General features: G+C 41.0%; 1 protein-coding gene across 3 annotated transcripts in view; it reads right to left on the bottom strand.

Moving 5' to 3' along the window:
• Positions 1-2,265: 2,265 nt before the first annotated feature.
• Positions 2,266-24,042, bottom strand: part of cacna2d2a (calcium channel, voltage-dependent, alpha 2/delta subunit 2a) — a 180,854-nt gene continuing 159,077 nt past the window's right edge. For 2 of the 3 annotated variants that reach the window (XM_079579516.1, XM_079579514.1), the window contains 25 exons: positions 22,607-22,696; positions 22,420-22,488; positions 21,561-21,635; positions 21,398-21,472; positions 21,095-21,166; positions 19,847-19,918; positions 19,645-19,706; positions 17,871-17,947; positions 16,900-16,917; positions 15,165-15,225; positions 13,807-13,904; positions 11,744-11,834; positions 11,602-11,664; positions 11,263-11,366; positions 10,220-10,318; positions 9,986-10,077; positions 8,042-8,089; positions 7,871-7,942; positions 6,833-6,985; positions 6,691-6,743; positions 6,385-6,440; positions 4,947-5,070; positions 4,320-4,429; positions 4,019-4,101; positions 2,266-3,051 (listed from right to left, as the gene is read on the bottom strand). In XM_079579516.1, coding sequence (XP_079435642.1) covers positions 2,929-3,051; positions 4,019-4,101; positions 4,320-4,429; positions 4,947-5,070; positions 6,385-6,440; positions 6,691-6,743; positions 6,833-6,985; positions 7,871-7,942; positions 8,042-8,089; positions 9,986-10,077; positions 10,220-10,318; positions 11,263-11,366; positions 11,602-11,664; positions 11,744-11,834; positions 13,807-13,904; positions 15,165-15,225; positions 16,900-16,917; positions 17,871-17,947; positions 19,645-19,706; positions 19,847-19,918; positions 21,095-21,166; positions 21,398-21,472; positions 21,561-21,635; positions 22,420-22,488; positions 22,607-22,696 — 2,040 coding nt within the window. In that variant the 3' untranslated portion in view covers positions 2,266-2,928. The remainder of the gene's footprint in view (positions 3,052-4,018; positions 4,102-4,319; positions 4,430-4,946; positions 5,071-6,384; positions 6,441-6,690; positions 6,744-6,832; positions 6,986-7,870; positions 7,943-8,041; positions 8,090-9,985; positions 10,078-10,219; positions 10,319-11,262; positions 11,367-11,601; positions 11,665-11,743; positions 11,835-13,806; positions 13,905-15,164; positions 15,226-16,899; positions 16,918-17,870; positions 17,948-19,644; positions 19,707-19,846; positions 19,919-21,094; positions 21,167-21,397; positions 21,473-21,560; positions 21,636-22,419; positions 22,489-22,606; positions 22,697-24,042) is intronic. The other variant, XM_079579515.1, reaches the window with a different exon arrangement.

Below are 24,042 nucleotides of genomic sequence, written 5' to 3' on the forward strand. Positions count from 1 at the left end.
TTCTGAGTGCCCTGGTTTTTATTTTCTCCGACATGTGATTAAAGATAATGAATACAACTCTCCAGGCCACATACTGGGATTTTCAGCCTCGAGCAAATACTTATCGGTCACCTAAAAATTAATGACAAAATAATATGTGTTCACACTAAAAGCCCAGGTTGATTTTAGGGTCTGTCATTTGTACGCGTGAGAGGGGTCAGAGAGCGGTGTATTGTGGAATACTAAGGCATTTAGAGAGGCAATAACACTTTGCGTCAAAAAAAAACTGAAAAACACTGACAATGTACACATTCATTTACCTCCCTTTAAAAATAAAATCCCTTTTTTCTGCATTTTTTTTTTTAAAACTTACACTTGTTTTGTCTACTTCAACACGTAAGACAGCTATGTGCCTCCATACATTCCCTTTGAGGGCTTTGAACAGAGTCATACATTCGCACACAAACGAACACGCACACGATTCAGGCAGAACGATCAGCGGCCCCAAATATTCAGCAGGCCAGTCGCTCGATATCATAGTTTTATCATAGCTCTACACCCGGCATTGTAAAGCAACTGTGGAGCAACTCTAAATGGTAGTCGAACGTCAAGAGTATCTCTACAACATTGGTTCAAAAATACCTATTCGCTTTAATGCTTTCTGAAGTCGTTGACAATGTGTTGTAGTGGCACACTTTATTTGTCAAAAAGCTATATGATTAGATACACATGATCATAACACATGCACAGCCTATGTCGAGTACACCGAGATCGCCTACTGCGTGTTGGTCCAAATCTTCAAAGATGGCTGCCATGTAAAGTCACTGTACAGTTGCTCTACTCGAAGCCAAAGGAAAGTGCATCAAGGCACTATGAATCAGAGCGGTTACTAAATGAGCGTTCACACATTATCACCAAAAGCTGTGACAACCACAGCACCACGTCATCACCAGTGGCCTCTTCTGCTCTTCTGCAGAACAAGAATAATATTGATAAGCCCCTAAACCCCAGCAGCGAATGGTCCGAAGTTCAAACAGGTTCAATCAAAAGGAAGAAATGCACCCACTGGCCACATTATTAGGTACACTCGCTCCACTGCTTCGATATCAAGCAACAAAAAGCAGCGAATAAATGGACACTTAAGGAGCTAGTCATACATGGTCCAACGACAAATGAATGATCTAACCCAGGGGTGTCCAAACTACTACAAACTACTACTCTTTAAATTAGTCCGCTGCAAATTCTAAAAATATAATTGAGGTTTTTTTTTAATATATCCAAAAATTCATTAATAGAAAGCTGTGATGAAGGCTGTTTTACTTTAAGCATATTCAATGAAAAAAGCATAGTTAACATTTTACTGAATTTGCCAACTTTAATAAAATAGAGGTGAGGTTTTATATGAGTGCGGCCCAGTAGTTTGTATATTTTCCTGTATGTGGCCGGCCCTCAGTGACAGACACCCCTGATCTAAACGATGTTATTTTCTTTTTATATGGAATGCATATTGTCTTCAACGTGTCTGTAATCCTAATCAAGCTGCTAATATGTGATTTTGCGTATGTGCATTTCAAGCATTAAGGAGCGTACCTAGTAAAGTGGCCCGCACAGGCGAGCCTAAAAGAAAGGAGAAAACCCCACACACTTGGGGGCTACTATGCAATGGTCGTGAGGCAGAGGCATGGTGCGAGCGTCCGAGGTGGGAGTGAAAAAAGCACAAATAGAAAGTGGTTAGAAATGAGGTCATTGGAGATAGGAGGTCGCTGAGGAAGCTTCATGAGGATTGGCCGAGCTTCAGGGCTTAACAACGAGAACGGTCACAAAGTCCGATAATGCTCTAACGAAATAATAACTAACTAGACCTGTGATTCTCATCCTTTTATATCTACTGCCAGCTTAGAATATTTGGCATCCTGTGATGAACAATCTTTGATACAAAACCAAAATATCAAGATATGGACTAAGCTAAACAAAGGATTAAACCAGACTTGAACTAAAGCAGGTGCTGAACCAGGTCTAAACCAGAATTACTTGGTGGTCTAATAACTCCTTAGCCGCACTAAATGATACAGAGAGAAGAAGAAGAAGAAGAAGAAGAAGCCCATGTACCGCCAGTGGGAGCTGTCCCGCAGTTTGAGAAGCTCTAGACACTGAACGCTGATTCACGTTTCAAAGAAATAACACGAGGCGGCTTGAAGTAAATAAAACGCCTTTTAAAAATGCAGTGATAGCCATGTAATTGCTATAATCCTCAGTTGGATGTTTTCGAAATGAATCAGCACTCAGTTTCTTCTTTTTTTTTTTAACCGTAATCTAAAATCAAAGCCATTTCTCCTCCGCACATTTTTGGCCATATAAAAAACGACAACACGAGAGGGTCTATCTCATTTTGGCAAGTAGACATTGAAGTAGTGCATAAATTAAGTTAACACCTAACAGCTTCCTTTTGGAAATAAAACCCCTAATGTTGATATACGCTTTGAGTGTCACTTCAGCACTGACGATCCGAACAGTTCTTTCCAGGTATTTTTCTTCCGCGGTGGCTAGAGCTGGAGGAACCGTGCGCACGTCCTCTGAGAGCGACAAACGAATGATGCGAGAAGCAGAACATTTAAGTTTGCCGACTTCCTGGTCCCGGGAATCAGTCGCGAAGGATCACTTTCTTTTTTCTTTTTTTTTTTCATCGCGTGTTTTCATGATGCCACTCCAAAAATGGGCGATATATGTCCGGAGATACCAATTGCCACAAATGACTGAAGCAAGCGTGGCACTAGAGGGGGCTTCCGACCTGCCACGCATGAGGAGAAGTCCCGATTACCTTTGACTATATATTTGAATGGGAACAAAGGGGGAGGGGGGGGCACAGAAGGGGGCAGAGGTGGTTGGGACAATGGGGGAGTGAAATAAGGCTTGGGGTGGGCTATAACGGGACGGCGGAGGCCAGGTGAGTTAATGTGTTAGCGACTGGACATAGGGGCTGAGGGCGGGGTACAGCAGGAGCAGCTGAAGGAGCAGCAGGGAGGAGAGGGACGGACGGAAAGAGTAGCCTCGCCCACAGTCCGACGTGTTCTCCTGAAATCACACAGACACACGAGAATTACAGTGTATAGAGTTGTATAGAGCTACCCAAAGTACTTGATAGTCTGCAGTGGTGGGAGAAGTCCTCAATATTCTTACTTAAAGAGACTATACAGAGTTTAAAAATGTTAAAAGTAAGTATTTTCCTCCCCCTACATGTTGCAGCAATGGCCTAATGTGTAGAATGAGCCCAGACCTTTTCAAAAATCCTCTAAAATCCTGCACTGTCATTCAAAAAGGTGTTACTTCAGGCACGAGCTTCATATAGAGACTGCAGTTCCGCATAAGACCTGAGGTGGCAGTAGTGAGTATAAAAACGACCAACTTGCATCTAGTCCCTTTAAGCAAACGTGGAGATGCAGGACCTAAAATGTACTGAAGTAAAATGAAAAGTATCTGATACAATTTTGAGTTACTTTATAAGCAAAAAGTAAAAGTATTAAAGAGTTAATGTGCATGATTTTTTTTAAAAACCATTTGAATCAAACCAGATCTAAAGAAGTAAACCACTAAACCAAGTCTAAACTGGGACTAAACCAGTTCATCGCAGAGAGGTGACTTTGAAAATGAAATACTTTTACTTTTAACCCAATTTAAAAATGTAGTAGAGTAGAAAGTACAGATACAGGCTCTAAAATGTAGTGAAGTAAAAAGTATTCATCATGAAATGTACTTAAGTAAAATAAAAGTACCTATAATTTTTTCCTTTTTACTTGGTTACTTTCCACCACTTTTAGTCTGTGGCCACAGAAGACGGACGATTTGGTGAGTGCGGCCCCACATTTGGGAACACTGCACTGTCCTCTAGAATGGGTATCACAAATGTTATGATGTTTTTTCTTCCTTTGTTTTAAACTTGAAATCATGTGGGGACCCCGACTCGACCGCCAGAGGGATCCTGAACCCCGCTTTGGGAACCACTGCTCTAGAGGAAGAGTGTGTGACAATTCAAAGTTCTTACAGAGATGTTGTTGTCAAAGCAGGTGGCGGGTCCTTTCCTGTAACGCGCTGGAGCCATGACTTCACAAGGATTCTCTTCTTTGTCTGCAGTTCAATTAAGGACTTAAACAGAGCTAAAATAAGGCTTCAAATAAACCAACCGAACAAATCTACTTATTTAACTCTCTGAGACCCACTTTTGGACCCTTACCCACAGTTTGAGAACCACAGCCCCGACACAGTCCTGATATAAAACACTGCCTACAGCAGCAAAAACAGAGTAAAAAGCACGTTTTAACATTTGAAAATGACCAAAAGGATACACTCTTCCTGTTCTTGTGAGAGTCTCTCGATCTCGCAGGAGTTACAGAGCATCTTCTCCGCCACCACAAACAGCAGGTTAGTGTTGTTTAGCTTCTTGGCATGGATCAACCTGTGGACCACATTATTCTCTCAGCAAACAGCACTTGTATTTTTTTAATTAACCCTATGTATATAATTGAACTGCAGTGTACATTTTTCCACATCCAAGCCACTCTATTCACGACCATCTCTCATTCACTAAGGTCTATCCAGTGACGGTTATAATATCTTTACTTAAGTGAGTGAAGTGTTTTGCTTCGGGAGTTGGGATACAACTGTACTAGTGGGACTTGAACTACCAACCTTTCAGTTAGATCCACAGCAAATATTTGTTCGAACTAGAAAGATGTCTCGGAGACAATAGCAAAACGGAGGACACAGATACTCCAACTCACGAACGCACTCTCATTTGCAAATACATTAGCGAAATATATAGGGGCGCATTTTCAGGCTCATTTAGCCACTGATGTGACCATTTTACTGCACTCTAACCATATGCGGTTAATCAGAAGTCATGCAAATCGCTTCTCTGGTTAGATACAGTAGTTTGCGGCGTGTTTAAAACAGCAGGTCTTGTCGGCACAGACCTGGAGCAGTTGCCGCAGTCCTGCAGGATGTTGTAGGAGCTGGTCTGGTTGGTCAGATAGTACTGAGTCTGCATCATCACACAGCTCCTCTCTTTGGAGTCCACGCTTTCAGCTGCCTCTATGTCTGTCCATATCACCAGAGAAACAGACGAAGAAGACAACAACACATGTGCTAATTATACCATCTGTTGTATGTGTTTAAAGGATAGATACAGACGGCACCGCGTCATAGAAGGGGGCGGGGCTTCGCCAAGGGGGAAAATAGAATCTTATGGGAAACACAATTATCCACTCTTTTAAGCCATATGAACTTATTTATCACACATAAATAAAGCCAAGAGTAAATGTAAATCGGGTCCATATGGATATTTTATTACAGCTGATTGTTCATTGGAAGCAGTGTTAATTTCGTCGACTAAAATATTTAGTCTTAATTTTAGTCAAAGTGTTATTTTTGCCGACTAAAATTGGACTAAAACTAAATTAAACGTTTTTCATGAGACTAAAATGTCCAGATATTTTAGTCGACTAAAATAAGACTAAATAAAAATGAAAAGGAGAGACTAAAATCATCCAAACTTCTATTGACAGTTTGAAAGAGCCTCATATCATGTAAATTCACTGCTAAAGGATCAGCTCTGAGCTTTGTTCATGTGGAGCAGCTCCATGAAGCAGAGGAACAAGATTAAATATGATTATAACGACTAAAACTAGACTAAAATTGAAAAGATTTTTTCAACTAAATCTTGACTAAAATTACATTACATTTTAGTCAAATGACTAAAACTAAAACTAAAAAAAAATATGTTGTCAAAATTAACACTGATTGGAAGTGAAAAAAAGGCAGTTGTCGCGAGTGCTGGCTAGCCGTTAGCATTAGCACGATGCTAACATGAAGCATTGTGTTAGCATTCTCCGCTATTTATGTATTTATGGGCTGTTGAACCACTTTGCTCCTCTCCATGTCTTTGTATCTTTATTAAGTAGGAAACTATATTCATAATTAAAGAAGTTTTTGAATAATTTGAGAAAGTTTAGATCTTTCTCCAAATTGTTTTCCCCCTTAACTGTTTTTAAACATGACTAAATATGGGTGATTCCAGAGATGCCGTCTGTATCTATCAACAAGTGAATATCAGTGATTGGCATTTTTGCACATAAATAAAATTGATAATAGAGTTCGGGAATGTGACGTCATTATTGCTAAGCATTATGGGATCAGCAGCAATTGTAAATTAATGGAGATTTGAAAAGTTAAAATACTGGAGTTATTGTTCACATTAAAACACTTGGACACCACAGTGTGTTAGATGTATTTACCAGCAGTAGCTAATGTTAGTCTATGGAAATGTATGCTAACAGCTGCAAAGATGGCAGATCTCCATGGTAACTGTGGACTTTCCCAAACTCTATAAAGTAAATGGCAACCGTGGCTTACCTCGGACAAACCAGCTGTGATAGGTCAGTCCATAAATAAATTGCTGAAATAAGGACCTGCAAACAGATACAAAAACAATAAACATTGAAACATGCAAGTGATGGTGTGCGATATAGCATTGCAAATGTGATTAGGTTTGTAGTTTGGATCTTAAATTCAAGATTCAGCTCCCACTTTCCAGAGCCCATTTTTATCCAGGAGCATAAGATCTGCTAAACTAATCAGGAATCGCGTGCATTTCAGAACATGTTAGTACGGGCGGTAAGCTTTAAACAGGAGAATAGTAATAATAAAATAAAAAAATACCATGTTGCTGCAGAGGTCCACCAGGCAATGTTTACGAAGTCTGCTATTGTAGGCTGTGGAAACAGACACACGTATTGAACCCACCACTTACAAACAATATCTAACCGGGGTTTGTTTGCTGGCTCTGTTTGCTCAGACTCACCACAAAGACTGATCTGGGGCCTGCGCCGGCCTCGCTGTTGGGCACGCGCTCACACACAGACTGGTAATCGAACGACTGCTTCCGGTTAAAGAAGGAGTTGTTGTAGAGAGCGTACATGAGGTAAGGGTCCACCTCACTGAAGAACATGCCCACCTGCCACAGAGGAGGGAATAACAAAGCACATACAAAATAAGCACAAAATAGAAACAAACATACATAGATGATTATATATTTATGTATGTATTTAATCCGTTTAGTGTTTAAAAATGATCTTGTATCGCACGGTAAAAAGGGAGGAGCTGCTGTGAGTCACACTCTTCATTCTGTACCTTTTTTGCCCCCGAAGAATAGAATAGATTTGTAACTGTGTGTTTGTAATGGGAGCTTTAGTTTTCTATCATCTGGATAAAGAATCCGCCACATGCACGACACGTTTAACCTGTTATTTTGATTTAACACTGCGTCTCTAATGCACTGCCCCCGATGAAGCCATGGGGGGCACTGTGTCTACAAAAACATGTGGACCACAAATAAAACCAGCCTGTTACGTACATGGATGATTAAAAGTAAACTTTGACTCGATCAGATTTTTGTGGATGAAAGGCAACAACCAAAAGTCTAAAGTTAAATGAAGGCGTAAATGCGCGATTTCTGTGTGGCGCATCAGGATTATCAACTACTGACCAGGCAGGAAGGGTTCACGGGTCAGCCGGGAATATTTACTTCTTATTTTCAGTTTTATTTGCAAAATTGTGAGAATACATTTTAAGTTGAAAATGTATTTAATGGAATACGCTGTTGTTATTTCAATGTAAGTAACATTTACACAGCTGCCAGAGACTACAAGTAGCATCTTCCAGCACTTTTGTTGACTTCATTTACTTAGATCAAACGCATGGAAAACTGGAAACAAATACAAACTCTACTCAATCTAATTTGGCCATTATAGGTGAATCTTTCTTCCTTTGATTTATGTTTTGATCAAATGGAAGCAGTGCATAAAGAAATGGTTTGAAGGTAATAAAATTTTCTCAAGACCTTGTTCCAGTCTTCTTTCTGATTGGACATAATCAAAAACCCTCCATCGTCGACTAGATAACACAGAAGATCCTGTGAATAGAAAACAATATAGATTTCAATCATAAAAACAAAACAAAAAAACACTGTTCATTTCTGAAACAGAAAAGAAAAAAAGACAGCCTTTCTTACATCGCTGTTGGCTTCACAGTCCATTTCACACGGTCGATTAGGTCCACACTGCCATAGAAAAATATTTACACTTTAATGGCCGACATAGAAATATTAGTTGCAATGCAGGCACCAATACTATACACAAGAGTGAAAGATTCCTAAATGATGTAGTAAAGTTAGTGAAGTAAAGGCCATAGGTGAGTAGTAATCTGTTGTACAATATAGTCCAAGACCCTTTAGACCCTTTAATTGTTTGTAAACATTCTGGGCTTAGCTGGACGCAGGAAGCTCGATTTCTATCTATTTCCATTGTAGCTGTTGTCATAGTAACGATAGACAAATGTCTAACTGTCTCACTGGAAAGAGATAACCCTTATTTTATCGTCTCAAATGTCATTCCTCTTGTTCTGGCATCTTAAAGGGACTATACAATGTTTAATAATGTTAAAATGTAATATTTTCCTCCCCATACATGTTCCAGTGATGTCCTAATGCAGGGGTGTCCAAACTTTTTTTCATGGGGGGCCGCATACTGAAGTGTACACAGGGTGAAGGGCCATAGATCGGTGGTCAGTGCCGGAAAACCTTTGACTAGATTTAAATTGCGCCCCACACCTTTATTTATGCTCAAAACCTTCATGCCAGCTCTGTCTCACAGTAAAAGGTTAGTTGTTTGGTTAGAATTGTGTAGAATTATTACATTTCAAATAAAAAGGACTATCTCTGATGATGTGTCCCGATTCAGCAAAAAGGCAGCGGGCCACCAAAAATTGGTCTGAGGGCCGCATTTGGCCCCCAGGCCGCACTTTGGACACCCCTGTCCTAATGTGTAGAGTGAGCTCAGACCTGTTCACCACGTCTGCCTCTAAAATCCTGCACTGTGACTCAAAAAGGTGTTAATTCGGGTCCGAAGTGGCGCCATGCACGAGCTTAATATAGAAGCTGCAGTTACACGTATGACCTGAGGTGGCAGTAGTGAGTATAAAAATAACCAACTTGCGTCTAGTCCAGGGGTGGGCAATTCATTTTCATAAGGGGCCACATGAGGAGCCTGAATTGAGTCGGAGGGCCGCACCAACAATAACTCAAACTTATATCGGGATATAAATATATTGGGAGTGTATCGCCGGGGTCCATAAACAAAAGCTCCAAAAAAAAAAAAAATGTTTTGATTGGGAAAATACATTGAGGACTTTTTTTCAATAAATCTATAATGATGAGCCTGACAGGACTGCAGCCTCATAGAAACGGCTCACACTTATTGCACTTGACAAGCCTGTGTCACAAGTCTCTCCTACATTGTAGTCAATATTCATTCACTCCGCACTCCGTGGATTGTAGCCACAGCTGCCCAGGGGCAGACTGTCCATTTCCCACTTGTCTACAATGTGTTGTTTATATCCTTATATCTTATTATGCCAGTGCCTTTTGCTGGACACCTGTGGAATTCTTTACTTTTATTCTTATTTAATCTGCCCCCTAGTGGCTGGAGTGAGCATTCTGGTAATAAAAAATAAAAAATCATAACTCCGCACAGGAATGAGCTAGAGACTTACTTTTTTTTTTGACATGCTTATGAATTTATGCCCTACAAGTTATGGGCCGGACTGAATCATCTCGCGGGCCGGATGTGGCCCGCGGGCCGTACTTTGCCCAGGTCTGGTCTAGTCCCTTTAAGCCGCAACAAGACCACATTTTTTAGTTGTAGTTTTACACTTATAATCGCTAGTTTTAGCTTAATCTTATTTCTCTTGATCACTTCCTGCCTCCAGCTGATGTCACTGATGATGTAAGCAGCAAAAGGGTAAATGCCAAGAGTTTTATGTTGACATATGGAAAAAGATTTGTTTATTAAACCTAATTTTTAGAATACTAATCATTCTGTCGTGGTATTTAGTAAATATTTTGGCCACTCTACAAAGAACCCTCTCGAGCTGCACTTATGTAACCGCCATAATGCACCTGATTGGAGCCTTGCCGGTTGTCTGTGTGATTACTGGCGAGGATCTTGAACTTGTCGACCCAAGCCTCCAGGTCCAATTTAACTCCGACCACTGAACAGACGAGAAAAGTGCCCATCAAAAGAGGAGCACAAAAGATGACAGCCGTATAAAAGGGGACAATTAATAGCGGCGAGTCCGGGGCTATAATTAAGCGTATATAGGTGCCGTTTAAATGGACGAGCGTGGGTGTTACCTGCAGGTTTGACAGTCTTCCCTCCCACTGTGATCTCCACCGCTGTGCTCACCAGGATCCCTATCGTGTCGTTGTCTGGGTTGAGGAACTCGTCTCGCGCTGGACGACACACACAAAAAAAAAAAGACCCAGAAAACATGTGACAACGAAGAAGATGAATGCGAAAAGGCTGTGCGGCATGTAAAAAAAGATAGATGTAAATGCTTTGTTAAACACTCGGGGACTTTCCTATTGAATATAAGTAGCAGAAATATGGGTGTAGCAGCGGTTCTGGTAGGAAAAACAGACTTGTAGTAGTTGATAAAGCCCATGGTCTAATTATATTTCACTTTTTTTTTTTAAGTTCCAGCTTTAAAGAGCCAATAATTCAGGAAGGAGTGTCATATAGAATCATGAAAGTTTGAAGTTCTCTACTACTCTGAAATATTCACTGTGGAGTTGTAATATTTGTATGCATCTTTCTTGTGTGTGTGTGTGAAAAAAATAATAATTAAAGGGACTATACGGAGTTTACAAATGATAAAATTAAGTATTTTCTTCCCCCTACATGTTCTAACAATGTCCTAATGTGTAGAATGAGCCCAGACCTGTTCACCACAACTGCCTCTAAAATCCTGCACTGTCACATGACTGCTGTCATGCATGATCTTAATATAGAAGGTGCAGTTACAAGTATGACCTGAGGTGGCAGTAATGAGTATAAAATGGCTGACTTGCACCTAGCCCCTTTAAATAAAAGGATAAATGAAGCTACATGTGAAATCACGGCACAAACCCACCTTGTGACATCAACTGATGCTTTAAAGGGACTATACAGAGTTTAAAAATGTTAAAACTAAGTATTTTAGACCAGAGGTGGCAGTAGTGAGTATATAAATGACTAACTTGCATCTAGTCCCTTTAAGTATTTGAGGTTACAGACTGATTACTCAAACGCGCATGAATGAAACCACAAATGTGTGGGTGTATCTCCAGATTTATAAGACAGGATTATAGAACTTCTTTCTTTTTCCCAGACTTTCATGTTTTTCTTCTGCACTCACCGGTTCGATAAGGCGCTCTGAAGATGTACCCCTTATTGTCCAAACTGCGCCGGTAAAAACTGGCATTAAACGGTTCAGGGTCCTCCTCCCACGTTTCTGCCGCTCTGAGAAAGATTGACAGATTCGTGATATAAGGTAATGGCACAAAATGTATATGCAAACTATTATTCTTCATAACTAATCACTGCTAAAAAAGGTGGGTTTTACTTTACAGCACAATATTAACATAGTCACTAGTCAAGGAATAACTCGTTTTGTTGGCACTGTTCCATATTAGTCCAAGAAGATGCTCACCTTGGTTTCCTGGACATGATCAGTTATTAGAGTGCGGTTACTTACTTGTTTGGAAATACTCGTGTTATGCCTCCATCTGTGGCAGCAAACACGGCTAAAAAGCCATATCTAAATTACACAAAAAGCATAAAATAATGATCACAACATCGACAAGGAAAGAAAGTACTTTTTATTTGTGCCTTCTTACGTATTGAGATCTTTGTTCTTCCAGACTTTCTCCACGAGCTGCCGGATGATTCCCGTGTCCAGGATGAGGTTATGAAGAAGCAAATTGTCACCTAAGATTACATCCAATCATTAGAGTAACATTTGCAGGGCTATGTGCATTTCTATTATGATAGCACTGTATGTTTCTTTATTGGGCAAAGATACTTAGTTTTATGCACCCATAGTTTCAATTTAAACACAGCAGGCCTGTCATATCTTGATTTCTCGAATATGAAAGAAAGGAGCAGGTTTTAAATTTGGCCGCTGACACTAAATCTGTCACTTCTTTGAAAGCAACCCACAAGCATGCCACATCTGTTATTTCAGACTCACAGTTTAGAAGTCCTCTCCTACAGTTATGACACAAATTATGTCAGAACCTTGATCTCTCGGTCTTCCTTGGACCACTTATGATAGACACCTGTGGCCCGGGAACATCCCTCAGTTGTTGCAGTTTTGGACATGCAGCAAGCTCGCATGGGCATGGCAAACTTACCTGCTTACCCATCCACTCAACCTTACTCCAAATTCAAAATCTATCCCATGCAAAGTACATAGCGTTACTCTCAATGTGTGCCAGAGGACAGGGATGGGACTAGCTGGTGAATGCAGCAGGCTGCTTCTAACATAAAGTTAATTTTCTGCAAAGGGACACCGTAAAACAGGTGCCTGACGTAACTATCCAATGGGCGAGGACAGCTCTTCTTTTTGGTCCTCATGGCGGGATCCGGATATTGCTGCGTTACCACCCCCTAGTGGCTAGGGGGCGACACCAGAAGGTGTGCTATGATATGGAAACGAATGGGGACTTTACACGTGTCAAAAACAACATCAAAGCCAGGCTTCCAAGACATTTGTTGTTAAAGGGATATTTCAGTATTCTTTTTTTTTTACATAGGGCCTCATTTCTTTGTTATCCAGAGTGTTACTGATTTCTGGAGATATATATTTTAATTCATGCAGTCCTTATATATGAAAAGTTTAGTGGTGCTAGGCTTGTGCTAGGCTAGTGCATGTCTATGGTAACTAGTAGCCTGCATTAAAAACAGTCTGACCCAAGCACAGTGCACCTGAGACAAATCACTTATAACACCAGGCCACCGATATAAATGTCTGTGTTGACTGAATGTGTTTTGAAATATAGCCATTTTGCAATTAAAATAACTAGTATTTGTGCAGCATCAGCTTCCTGGTTGCAAGCTACACAGCGGCGGAGTGATCTGCTAGTTTACTGGATCTACAGTAGTTTGTTTACTATTACTACACATGGAATTCACAAAGGAGCTTTCTACTAATCAGATATGGTAACGTTTGGAGGACTACCCGATGATTTTGAAGGTTTTTAATGCAGGCCACTAGCTATCATAGACATGCGCTAGCCTAGCACCACGAAACTCTTCAAATATAAGGAGGACTGCATGAACATCTCCAGAAATCAGCAACACTCTGGATAACTAGGAAATGAGGCCTATGTCACAAATCCTGAAATATCCCTTTAATACAGTTTCCTCCCGTGACAACTCTATATGTAGCCACACTGGTTTTTGTTGTATGCGTTTTAAAGTTTGAGCTTTGAGCTATGACTGACAGCCCACAGAGAAATGAGGCTTGTTGGCTAAGGAGGAGACGGAACAGCCATTATGGATTCTCTCTCGAATAGTGATATTAATGTAAATGGAGAAGAGTGAAGAATGAAAGTCTACTAATATTATTAAAGCAGTTATCAGTGGCCTTTTTTTTTCTTTGGAAAGACATTTTGCCTCTCATTCAAGAAGTTTTGGCAATTCTTTGTTAATTTGGAATATTTAACCCTGGGGAGCAGTTAGACATGTCATCATCCCTCCTCTGCTGGAAGCAATGAAGACAGTTATTGTAAACGACAGGACAGGACTAATGTCTAGCTCCTCCCCCGAGTACAATTATATTCCAGTTTCCTGACCGGTGCAACATCAGAATTGGCAAAGTCTCTTGGATGAGTGGTGAAACGTTTGAGCTCACATATACACAACAGAGTCCATACAACTAACTCGAGTATTTACTTACACTGCTTCGAATCGGGCGTTACTTTCTCCATGAGTGCAATGAAGTTCAGTAAGAACTCCGTGTTGTTGTTGGACAGCTCCAGCTCATTGCAGTATTCCCTGAAGAAGGCACATTGAAACACATTATGCCTTTGTCGATGTTCTTCTGGACACCTAACACTTACAAGTGTGTACATAGTGTTAATGCTGTCGTGTGCTTAAATTCAACCAAAGCAACGTCACTTCAAATGAGATGAGAAATGAACCGCACATCACTGCAGAGGAACAACAACAATGACAATATTTAGTGTTTCAGCCAGAAACAGTTGACGGTACACACTCAACGATTTTCATGCACAATGTAACATCCATTTAACTTAATAATACAGCTATGGAAGCAAAATGAGACACCACTTTATTCAGCCTCTTTATGAGATGACTATCATTCCAGGCCAGCGTCTGGTAAAATTATTTGCACACCTCACTCAACTTTATGAGCTCACAGACAATCAGGTAAAGCAAAGAGAGAGGAATAATGTCATCCAGCGGTTAAGTGGAAAACTGGTGGAGAGCGAGACGATTGTTCCACCAAGTATTCATTTACATGTTGACACAAATGATTGGAATTGTTCTTAAAGTTATTTGGTCTGATTTTGAAATGTCAGCACCTTGCATAATATGTAAATTGATACTAACTGCGACAGCTGTTTTGTTTTTGGCCCGTAGGCTTTATTAGACAGTACAGTAAAGGTGAGTAAGCCAGAAAAAGTACTCTTATATTCCTCTTTAAAGGAACAGGCCGTTTTTGCATACTGAGATATGTTCTTACCTGAGCTTAGACGAGTTGATGCGTACCTGTCTGGTCTTTGTGCGTGCGCTCAGTCACGCAAAAAGTCCACGCTGAGAATTCTATAGGAGTGAAGATATTACTGCGCGGACGTCAAAGTGCGTCTAAGGTGTTATTACGCCTTACAATATAGTCCCCCTTTTTATCCGCTTAGAAAATCGACATGTTTAATTTTGTGTAACCGTGTAACTCCTCATGTAACTGCATTTAAATAGGGGAAACGTGGAAGAGCTTGGTCGCTTCTAGCTGAGCGCACGCACAAAGACCAGGCGGCTACGCATCAACTCGTCTAAGCTCAGGTAAGAACATATCTCAGTATGTATAAACGGTGGCCTGTTCCTTTAAGGTAAAACTCAAGAAGCTGATCATACGGTGGTCTCTGATTTTGTCCAGAGCTGTAGGCTACATCGACATGCACCACACAGGGTTCATGCACACGAGATCCAAAGTGAGAAACACAACCAAAGGGGAACGTTTTTCTTGAAAAACATGGACACAGTGAGACTGACAGGTGACCGTTCGCACAGAGCTACCTGGGAGCAATGAAAACATGTCCTTCTGATTCAAAACTGTTTGGCAGCAGTGATTCAAAATCTGCAACAGAAACGGGAACATTATCGAGGGGGGGGTAGGGGCGAGGGCGGGTTGGCGTGAGGTGGTGGTGGTGGGGGGCTCAGGCTAAAACAGCAGCTGCATCTTCAGGTGCAGGAGACGGGACACTGAGTAACCATGGGAACATCAGTGTTGGCCAGAATGGTGCCTTTTAAAGAAAGACCTGAGCTATAGAAAGAGCTTGCTGCGCGTTTGCGGTCATTTACATTTCAAAGGCAGGACGCTACAGATGAAATTGGCAATGAACTGGTGAATTTGTGAGGGTCCGGCCAAAAGAAATCAGAGAATACTCGTTCTGCCAATTCTTATCCGCAGTACATCTGATTTGCTGTAGTAACGCCGAATAGAGGCATGGTAAAGAAAACAAGAACAAAAGACATTTAGTCATTACAAACACCAAACTGTGCACATTGTACGATACGAACAAAAGCAGCATCTGTAGCATCTTGCATTAGCACAAATTTAGCAAACATGTGAGAACTAGCCTCCTGAAGTGACAACAAGCCAGTAACCAGGCGTGTTCAGCGCTAGCTCAGGCTGGCACCAAAATGGACAACAGCGGCAGGGGAGGGGTTAGAGGTCCCCCTTCAGACCGTCAGGGGAGAGGGCGAGGTCAGACTCAATCGGGGGACGTGCACTGCATTGTAGAGGGCATGTACGGGGCAACGACATTGTACCTATAACATACTCACACAGAGACGAACAATACGAACATGGATTTGTCTCTTAACCTTTCTCTTTGCCCTCAGTGTCGGAGGACGACAGTGTTTGGACATGCAACGCTAGTATTGTGTGCCCAGGTGGTTTTCCGCCCACAATGCCCTGCACATCCGGGTCAAAGTGTGGCGCCGTCCTGTGGAGGTCTGAGGGGGGAGCAGGAGGGACAAGCCGATGGAGGGAGACAGAGGGACCTGAGAGATGAGAGGAGCTGGATCCTGTCAAACACTTGGCGAATGTAGCTAATCCTGATGACAGCCAACCTATATACATATTGATATAGGCTATTTGTGCAAATGCTCTTTACAGTTAAACATTAGATCACTCAAATAAAGGTCTGAGAATATTGTCCCTTTATCTATTCTTCTTCAGTGTTTCGTGCTTTGCCACATCCACATTATTAGTAGAAAAATGACTGCACACTATGAATGCACAAGCTCCACGCAGCTATAGTGTAATGCTACATGGAAACACATGACACAACTATACTTGCCGCTCTAAGCGAGAGCTAAATTGTCATATCTTTGATAATGGCAGGGGGGGGGAGAGGGAAAGAAGGCAGACAAAACCCACTTGGAGGTTTTCACAGGAGGAAAAGATGAGCAGAGGACAAAGACATTAATATCTGTCTTCTTTGGGCTTTTTATTTGCGTCTGGAGCAGAGGTGGGGACTGGAGGAGCCATTGTGAAGGATGTTAGGATCTGCGCTGCAGCGGAGAGGGCGAGGAGGAGGAGGAGGAGGAGAAGAAGAGAAAAATAAAGAGGCTATTGAGGGGTCCAAGACAGGGCAGGGGCGGAGGCAAGCAGGATGGGAAGGGGGAGGGGGGGGTGGGGGGTTCAAGGATGGGACAACAGGAGTGAGCAGGAGCCAGCGAGGTGGGGGGGTATACAGGATATATAAGGATACAGGAGACGTGGACCAATATGGAGTATACTTGCCCTTGAGGACGAGTGGGTCTGTGGATCCATCAGAGAAGGAGTAGCAAGAAAAAAACAGGGAATCGAAGGGAAGGAGGGATCACAGACAATATTTTATTCAATTCACATTTGAATAAAAATATTGTGTCTCTTGAAATAAATAAATAAGTCAGACAAGACGAGATGAGAGAAAAAAAAAAAGAAGTAATTGAAGTAAAACACAATGATGTAGGTAAAGGTAGAATTATCATGATAACCGTAACAAATAAAATATGGAAAGAAGTAAACACGGACAGAAAATTATGAAAAATACACAAAAGCCCCCATTCATAAAACCCAAACTGGCACATTGGACAAGCCCAGAGTTCGGGCAATGTGCCAGTTCACCACTGAATGATTCCAAAGCCATATTTACAACCCCCAAATGAATGCGTGTAACTAAACGATACACATATTAATAAGAGTTAAAACACATTAGAAGGAGTGAAAAGCATGCATTTTTTCACATTTTTTTTAAAACATTGGACACATATGCTTCAGAATCATTGCTTGTTGTTTGTTGGAGAAGAGGCGAGAGCGTCTGGTCAACAAAAAATAATAGCACAAAGAGTCACCATTATTTTCACCCGAGTTACAGCCGAAAAACCGTAGCTTTCACCTTTCTGTCACTGCGGCGGTTTTTGTCTTCAGCCAACGTGAAGAAAAAACACCACCCTTTTAAACAGCACACTATGAAGACAAAGGGGTAACAGCAGGGGGCAGTAGAGGTATTGGCCCGAACAGTTGTGGGATATTTGTATGGAAACAGAGGGGGGGAAAGGTTTTTTTTTTCTTTCTTTTTTTTTGGTGTGTGGGGGCGAAGAAGGGCAAAGAATCCACTTGGAAAAGTCCTGCTAGGGATGACTTCGAAGACTGGAGGTTGTACTTGAGGCACAGAGAGAGAGAGAGAGAGAGAGAGAGAGAAGGAGAGAGGAAGTGTGGCTGGTACTTACACTGCACCTGTAGGATCTGGTCGCTCAGGTTGGCCTTGATGTGGTTCTCGCTGTATGTGGGCAGCACCAACCCCAAACTGAAGTCAAAAGGCACACAGGTAGTCAGACAACAATCATCGTGCGCCATCTTCCAGCTTGTACTCGCCATGTAGCACCTGTCTTAATGTATGACCCCATTGCTCTACACAGCACTTGTATTAGCCGTACGATTTGTGTAGAGAGATTTGAACATCCATTTATGGAAATCCAAGAGTCTGTTTGACACTCCCGGTGTGATCCGCATTCTACTATTCAACGACATAATTTGTATTCCAAAATCACTCCAAAATGATGGTGTATGTAATGCAGCCCGTGGATTGAGACGCTAACTACAGGCAGTTTAATTAGGTTCAGTAAAACAAAAGGCCGATCCTCTGCCCAAAGCACAAGAATAACTCAGTAAGAGGATTAATTTAAACTGATTATGTATCAAGTTTAACAGAGAAACATGGACACCACTTAACGCTAAAGTAAATGTTGATGTATAAAGTGGTGAATGCGGCATGCAAATCAGATTGGCTCTTTAGACGTGAGATGCACGTCCGCTAGCCACAACACTAAAACATTCCTGGAAGTTTGAATATTAATAGAAAGTGTAGAGACAGCCTCATAAACTGTAATTTGCAAAGTGCTGCCCAGAGGAAACATTCAAATGAAACCATAAATGTTCAACCAAGTTTGAGATGAATAAACTTCGCAATTAATTTGCCCTTGGAGTCTGGATGGTGGCTGTAGAGGGAAAATGGCTTCTTTAATTTAGGTGCTTTGGATGAAGTATTAAAAGCAAATGGGTTGAAACTTGTCCTGTAATCGTGCATTACAAACGAGTGACGCTGGTAACTAAAGATCACAAATAATTTTGGAGGTACTTGTTTGTAAGTTGGTATCTTTGATAGGAGTAAGTCGCACCGTACTAAAAGGAAGTTATAACTACAGGTTAGCTGCTATTGCTACAGAGCCACTCCTTAGATGACCTTGAGCAATAAGAAGCTTTCGACAGAATGAAAGTAAATTAATGTAGGTTTCACTTAGGGCAGAACTAAGTAGCTCTTGCCTCTAGGGGCCACAAGCGCCACTGCAAGTGTCGTAGCATGTTACTGTTTTTTACTCATTAATCATCCGTGAGAGTAAATACTACGCTGACAGAAAAGACAAAGGGAGAGAGGGATATTTTACATCCAATTGCACAATGGAGTTATTTTTTTTCACTCAAAGTTGGCTGTAAATACTGTTTAAGTGGCGCTAGAACGCAGCTAGCTTTGCCCGTTAGCCTGTTAGCTTCTTCTTCGTGATTCCATTAGTGTGTATTGGGGCCTCCAGCTCGGTGCAGGGAAAGTTGTTATTGTGGTTTTCTGAGACACTAGTGGGAGATGAAAGACCCCCTAATCATCCCATTAACACTTGTATTACCATCAAAGGGCCTTAGAAAAGGATTTATTATGGTTAACAAGTTACTTAGTTCTTCTTTCATACTTTCCCATATTCACCTAAATATTTGCAGATTCCATTCTGGGCCCGCATATGTTAACAGATGAGAGTTTCTTTGTGAAAAAAATAATCAAATTTGACTCATTACTATGTAGATGAAGTGTTAGGAACTCCCAAGGTACACACTCAAAACTCTTGCTAAAATATTACATATCCTTTGAACAACATCCTGATTTTACATGTTGAAAGAAGCTTGCCAGAGAAACGAGGGTAAACATGCGAAGGGGCTAACATGAGCTTGAGTCACCTGTAATCGGTGCCCTCTACTGGTGTCCATGTGTACGTCCTCAAAGACTCGTCGATGTATCTCTGTGGAACACACAAACAATGACACACAATGGTTAGTCTCACAGAAGCCCCCACTCTTCATTGTAGCGCGGCGCACCGCCTGCTTCACATTCAGGAAGGTGCTATAGGGCTCGTGATTGGGACTCATATTGATGACTTGCCTCATCAACTGATTTAATGAGCGTCTTGATTTTCCTTTGCCCTGATCTGCCATCAATCATCTGTCGGCGGATCTGGAAGAGAGAAAATATTAGAGAGCGTGTGGTTAGGCATACGAACTGAGATGTGTCAAAAATGAATTGAGAAATATCCAGTACTGTGCAAAAAATGGAACGTATTTGTAAAATATTTTAAGAAACCAGAGAGAGTAAAGGTCTTAGAGATTGTGTCCATGTTGAGATGTGATTGAAAAGCATTAGTTTAAAATGATTGGTTGTATGTTGCTTTATTACTACAAGAACATCTAAAATAACGTAAATGTTATTTGTTATAATGTTGTTCGGGAAATTCCACTGTTACCATGGAAATCCACCATCTTTGCAGCTGTTAGCATTTTCCATAGGCTAACATTAGCTAAAAACAGTGGACAAAAAATCCGTGGAACAACTCCATTAACTGCTGCGTTACTGCTGGTAAATACATCTAATACACTGTGGGGTCCAAGTGTTTTAATGTGAACAATAACTCCAGTTTTTTTACCTTGAAAAATCTCCATTACTTTATAATTGCTGCTAATCCCATGATGCTTAGCGGTATGACATCACATTCTCGAACTCTATATAGGCATGAGTTATCTAAATAAAGGAAGAGGACCTAATGCAATGGCCACCTGTAGTAAAAGCACAACAGCAACATCTCCATGGAGACGGCAAAGTTACGAGTCAGGTCTGAGAATAGCCGAACAGTAAAGACCAGCATGTTTTTTGTGGTATTGTTCACCAATGAAAACTGCAAAAACGTCATTGCTTCTATCCTTTTCTATTCATGGGGTGAAAAGCTACGCAGTCAAGGCTTTGAGTAGCTCAGGTCCAGTCAGTAACTAACCTGAGGTTTCATGGCTCCCAGATACTGCCCAGCATATTGTGAATGTGTAAGAGTGATTGTGTTTGGTAAGGAATGGAAGGGTTGTAGATGTACATTCATTGACAGCCACGCTTACATCAATCCACTCCTGGGGCAACTGCCTCGTAGTAGCTTACCCCATCGAGTGTGGCTGAGCAGTGAATGAATAATGTACTGAATTGTAGAGTGACTTTTTGTGACTAGAAAGACTAATGCATTAGGATCAGCTTATCATTGTACATTCATGTACCTTGCTTTGTCCTTTGTCTGTTCAGCCAAAGATTTATGCACAGCAAAGGATATAGAATACAGTTTTGTTTTGTTTTTCAGCCAAATTGCCTCTATACCTCCTCCTTGTTATTGTCCTCCATCTCAGCATCCAGAAAGTCCAAAGTGACTGGCTCTCTGAAGTTAATGATCTAGACAGAGACATAAACAAGAAAACAAAAGATGGATCTTTGACATCAGTTTCCTGCAGCACAATTGAAATCATCACCAACGAAAGCAGACAGACAGACAGACAGACAGACAGACAGACAGACAGACAGACAGACAGACAGACAGACAGACAGACAGACAGACAGACAGACAGACAGACAGACAGACAGACAGACAGACAGACAGACAGACAGACAGACAGACAGACGTACCTTTGGCCGTAGATTTGGATGCAACAATACGTAGCCATTCGGATCGATTGCAAAGGTGTATCCATTGGCTCCAAGCTGCACAACGACATTCCACAAAAATATATATATAGAACAATCATTTCTCTTTGCGTTTTTGCTCATGAATGTACGGTAATCTGCTTACTCTGTATGTAGGAGTCTTCTTTTTGATTTCATTGATTGCAATATCCACTCCCATCACGCCAAGTATAAGCTGATTCTGAATTTGGAAGGGCAAAAAATACAGATGATCCATAAGTACCGAATCAAAAGAACCATAAAGATGAATTATTGTATAGACTGTTATTGGACAATTGTTGAATAGGTGGTAAAACCAAGTCCTGATTTGTACAGAATTGCAAAATGAAGGAAATTTTGACCGTTAAAAATGGTTTCATTGTGTTCTGTTTGCGCAGCTTATGTGATTTGCTGTGAATTAAAGATTATGTCGAAGCCAATGTGTCGCAGTGTGGCTTTTTAATGCATTCTGTGACCACTATAGCACAATTCTAGATGCAACTTATAATATGGCTTTATGCGGTTGGCTCAGCACAAAATTTCAATAGAAATGCATTCAATGATAATATAGTCAATAATAAGAATTTCCCCACAGTCCAACTGGGAGGAAGAAGTATGCTCGGGAAGCCAGGAAACATCTCCATGCATCTTCACTTATCTTTACTGTGTGTGTGCAATCTGATTAGTCCATATTTTAGAGTCTATCTTTAGCCGAGACGGCTTGCAGAGGCCATAAGTGCTTTTAAAAACCAGTGATAAGACCAGAGTAAATAGTTTGGTCATGGAAAGTGATAGCTGGATGAATCGCTATGATAAGAACTAGTCTGGAGAAAATGATGTCCTCTAGGGGGCGGTGTGTATTACAAATGACATGAGGAATGGTCATTAGTAGTCAAGCTTTATCTCTACAATGTGTATTTGAGCTATTATAGATCTAATAAGGGAGTAAATGGTGGAAGATTATGGTTTGAGGTGATAAGGATTACCTGTGCACTTGCAGTATCTGCTGTCAGATTAAAGACTGGCATTGTCCCGGTGATGACAAGACCCAAACCCTAAAAGGAATAAAACATACTTGTAAGTAAAGTAACGTAAGAAAAGTATAAGAGTGTACCACAATGAAGTAGGATTAGTTTGTTTCATTAAGGAAATAAGCGCAGAACAGAGCCTCACCAGCGCGTCCTGATAGACGTTAGTCCACTGGACCTGCTTGGCTCTGGGTCCGGCCAACACCATGGGTCGTCCCAGGACATCTAGATACTCCTATAAACAGAAAAGATACATGTTAGCAACATAGAAAATATAACAGTAACAAATCCTAAAACTGTTGGAGGCAATGTCAATGGTTCAAATCAAATGTTTAGTCGGGCATCAAATCAGTCTTAAGAGATATTGACTTTATGAGTAAAAATGTAGTAGTAATTCAAGAAAACTGAAATGCGAAAAACTCCTCCCCACTCTAATCAGAAAAAACGTCTTAATTTGCAAAATGAGGAGCAGGAACAGAATTTTCAAAAGTAAACGATCAAGCTCCTCCCCCTCGCTCCTGATTGGACCTGACAAGCAGGTTCACAGGAAAAGCTTGTGTCATTGGTCAACGCAGGAGGATACTAGACTCTGATTAATTGCTGAGATCTGAGAAAGAGGGACTTAACAAAAAATAACTTACATATATATTATTACTTACTTCAAATCAAAATGCTAGGTGGTTGATTTTGCACATTTTATAAAATGTGTGATACATTTAGACTTCCAGACCATCACTTTAAGGCATGTGCATTTTGATTTAAAACTAAATTCAGTTCCCAATGTCAAGCTTTAAAGTCTTAACCAAAGAGAAAACACTTCAGAAAATAATATAGACATTATGCTCAACAGAAGAGACACATTTTTATATTTTTGGAAACTAGTTGCTGAGAGGTAAAAGTTCAAAAACCTCCACATTTACAGCTGGACGGATTTCTTCTCTTTGATTAACACATATGTACATAATATATTATAGCCTATTTCATTTTTTTGAGAAAGAAGTGTTCACAGGTGTTGTCTGCTCTGCTATTATGCTTTTTCATGCAATGTTCATTTACACCTGCGGAAAATTGCTTGAAAGCATCAATAAATAAATCTACTCGAGCCATTCATGTTTAAGCCCTGACAGGACATCCTTGCCATCATACACAAAAGTGCACATAACGTGTGAAAGCTTGCACTGTTAGACTCTAAGTAACGCACTCACAGGTATCGAGCATAAGTACAGAATACAATATGTAGCATTGCTGTGTTTATCATTTGAATAAAACCACTGCACCGGAAACATTCAGATGTCATAAAACTACAGACCCTGACTATCCTCCATATAAAACGACAGCAGCAGCAGCAACAACAGCTTCGGCCCCGCTGAGTGCAGAGCCCCGCAGCCCTCATCTTCTCTGGGCTGTTTTTCATCATTACCAAGGAGCTATTAAAATCACATTAAGGGTGTCAATGCTACAATGTGCAAACAGGACTTTCTCCCATGGGCCACACTGTCAACACTGACTCGGAGCATGTCCCGCAGTGGAGCTGTAAGGAGGTGAAGGGTTAAGTCCACCAGTAATACATCATATCCACCA

Source organism: Gobius niger, assembly GCF_951799975.1.
Source record: "Gobius niger genome assembly, chromosome: 20".
In the NCBI taxonomy this organism is placed as follows: domain Eukaryota; kingdom Metazoa; phylum Chordata; class Actinopteri; order Gobiiformes; family Gobiidae; genus Gobius; species Gobius niger.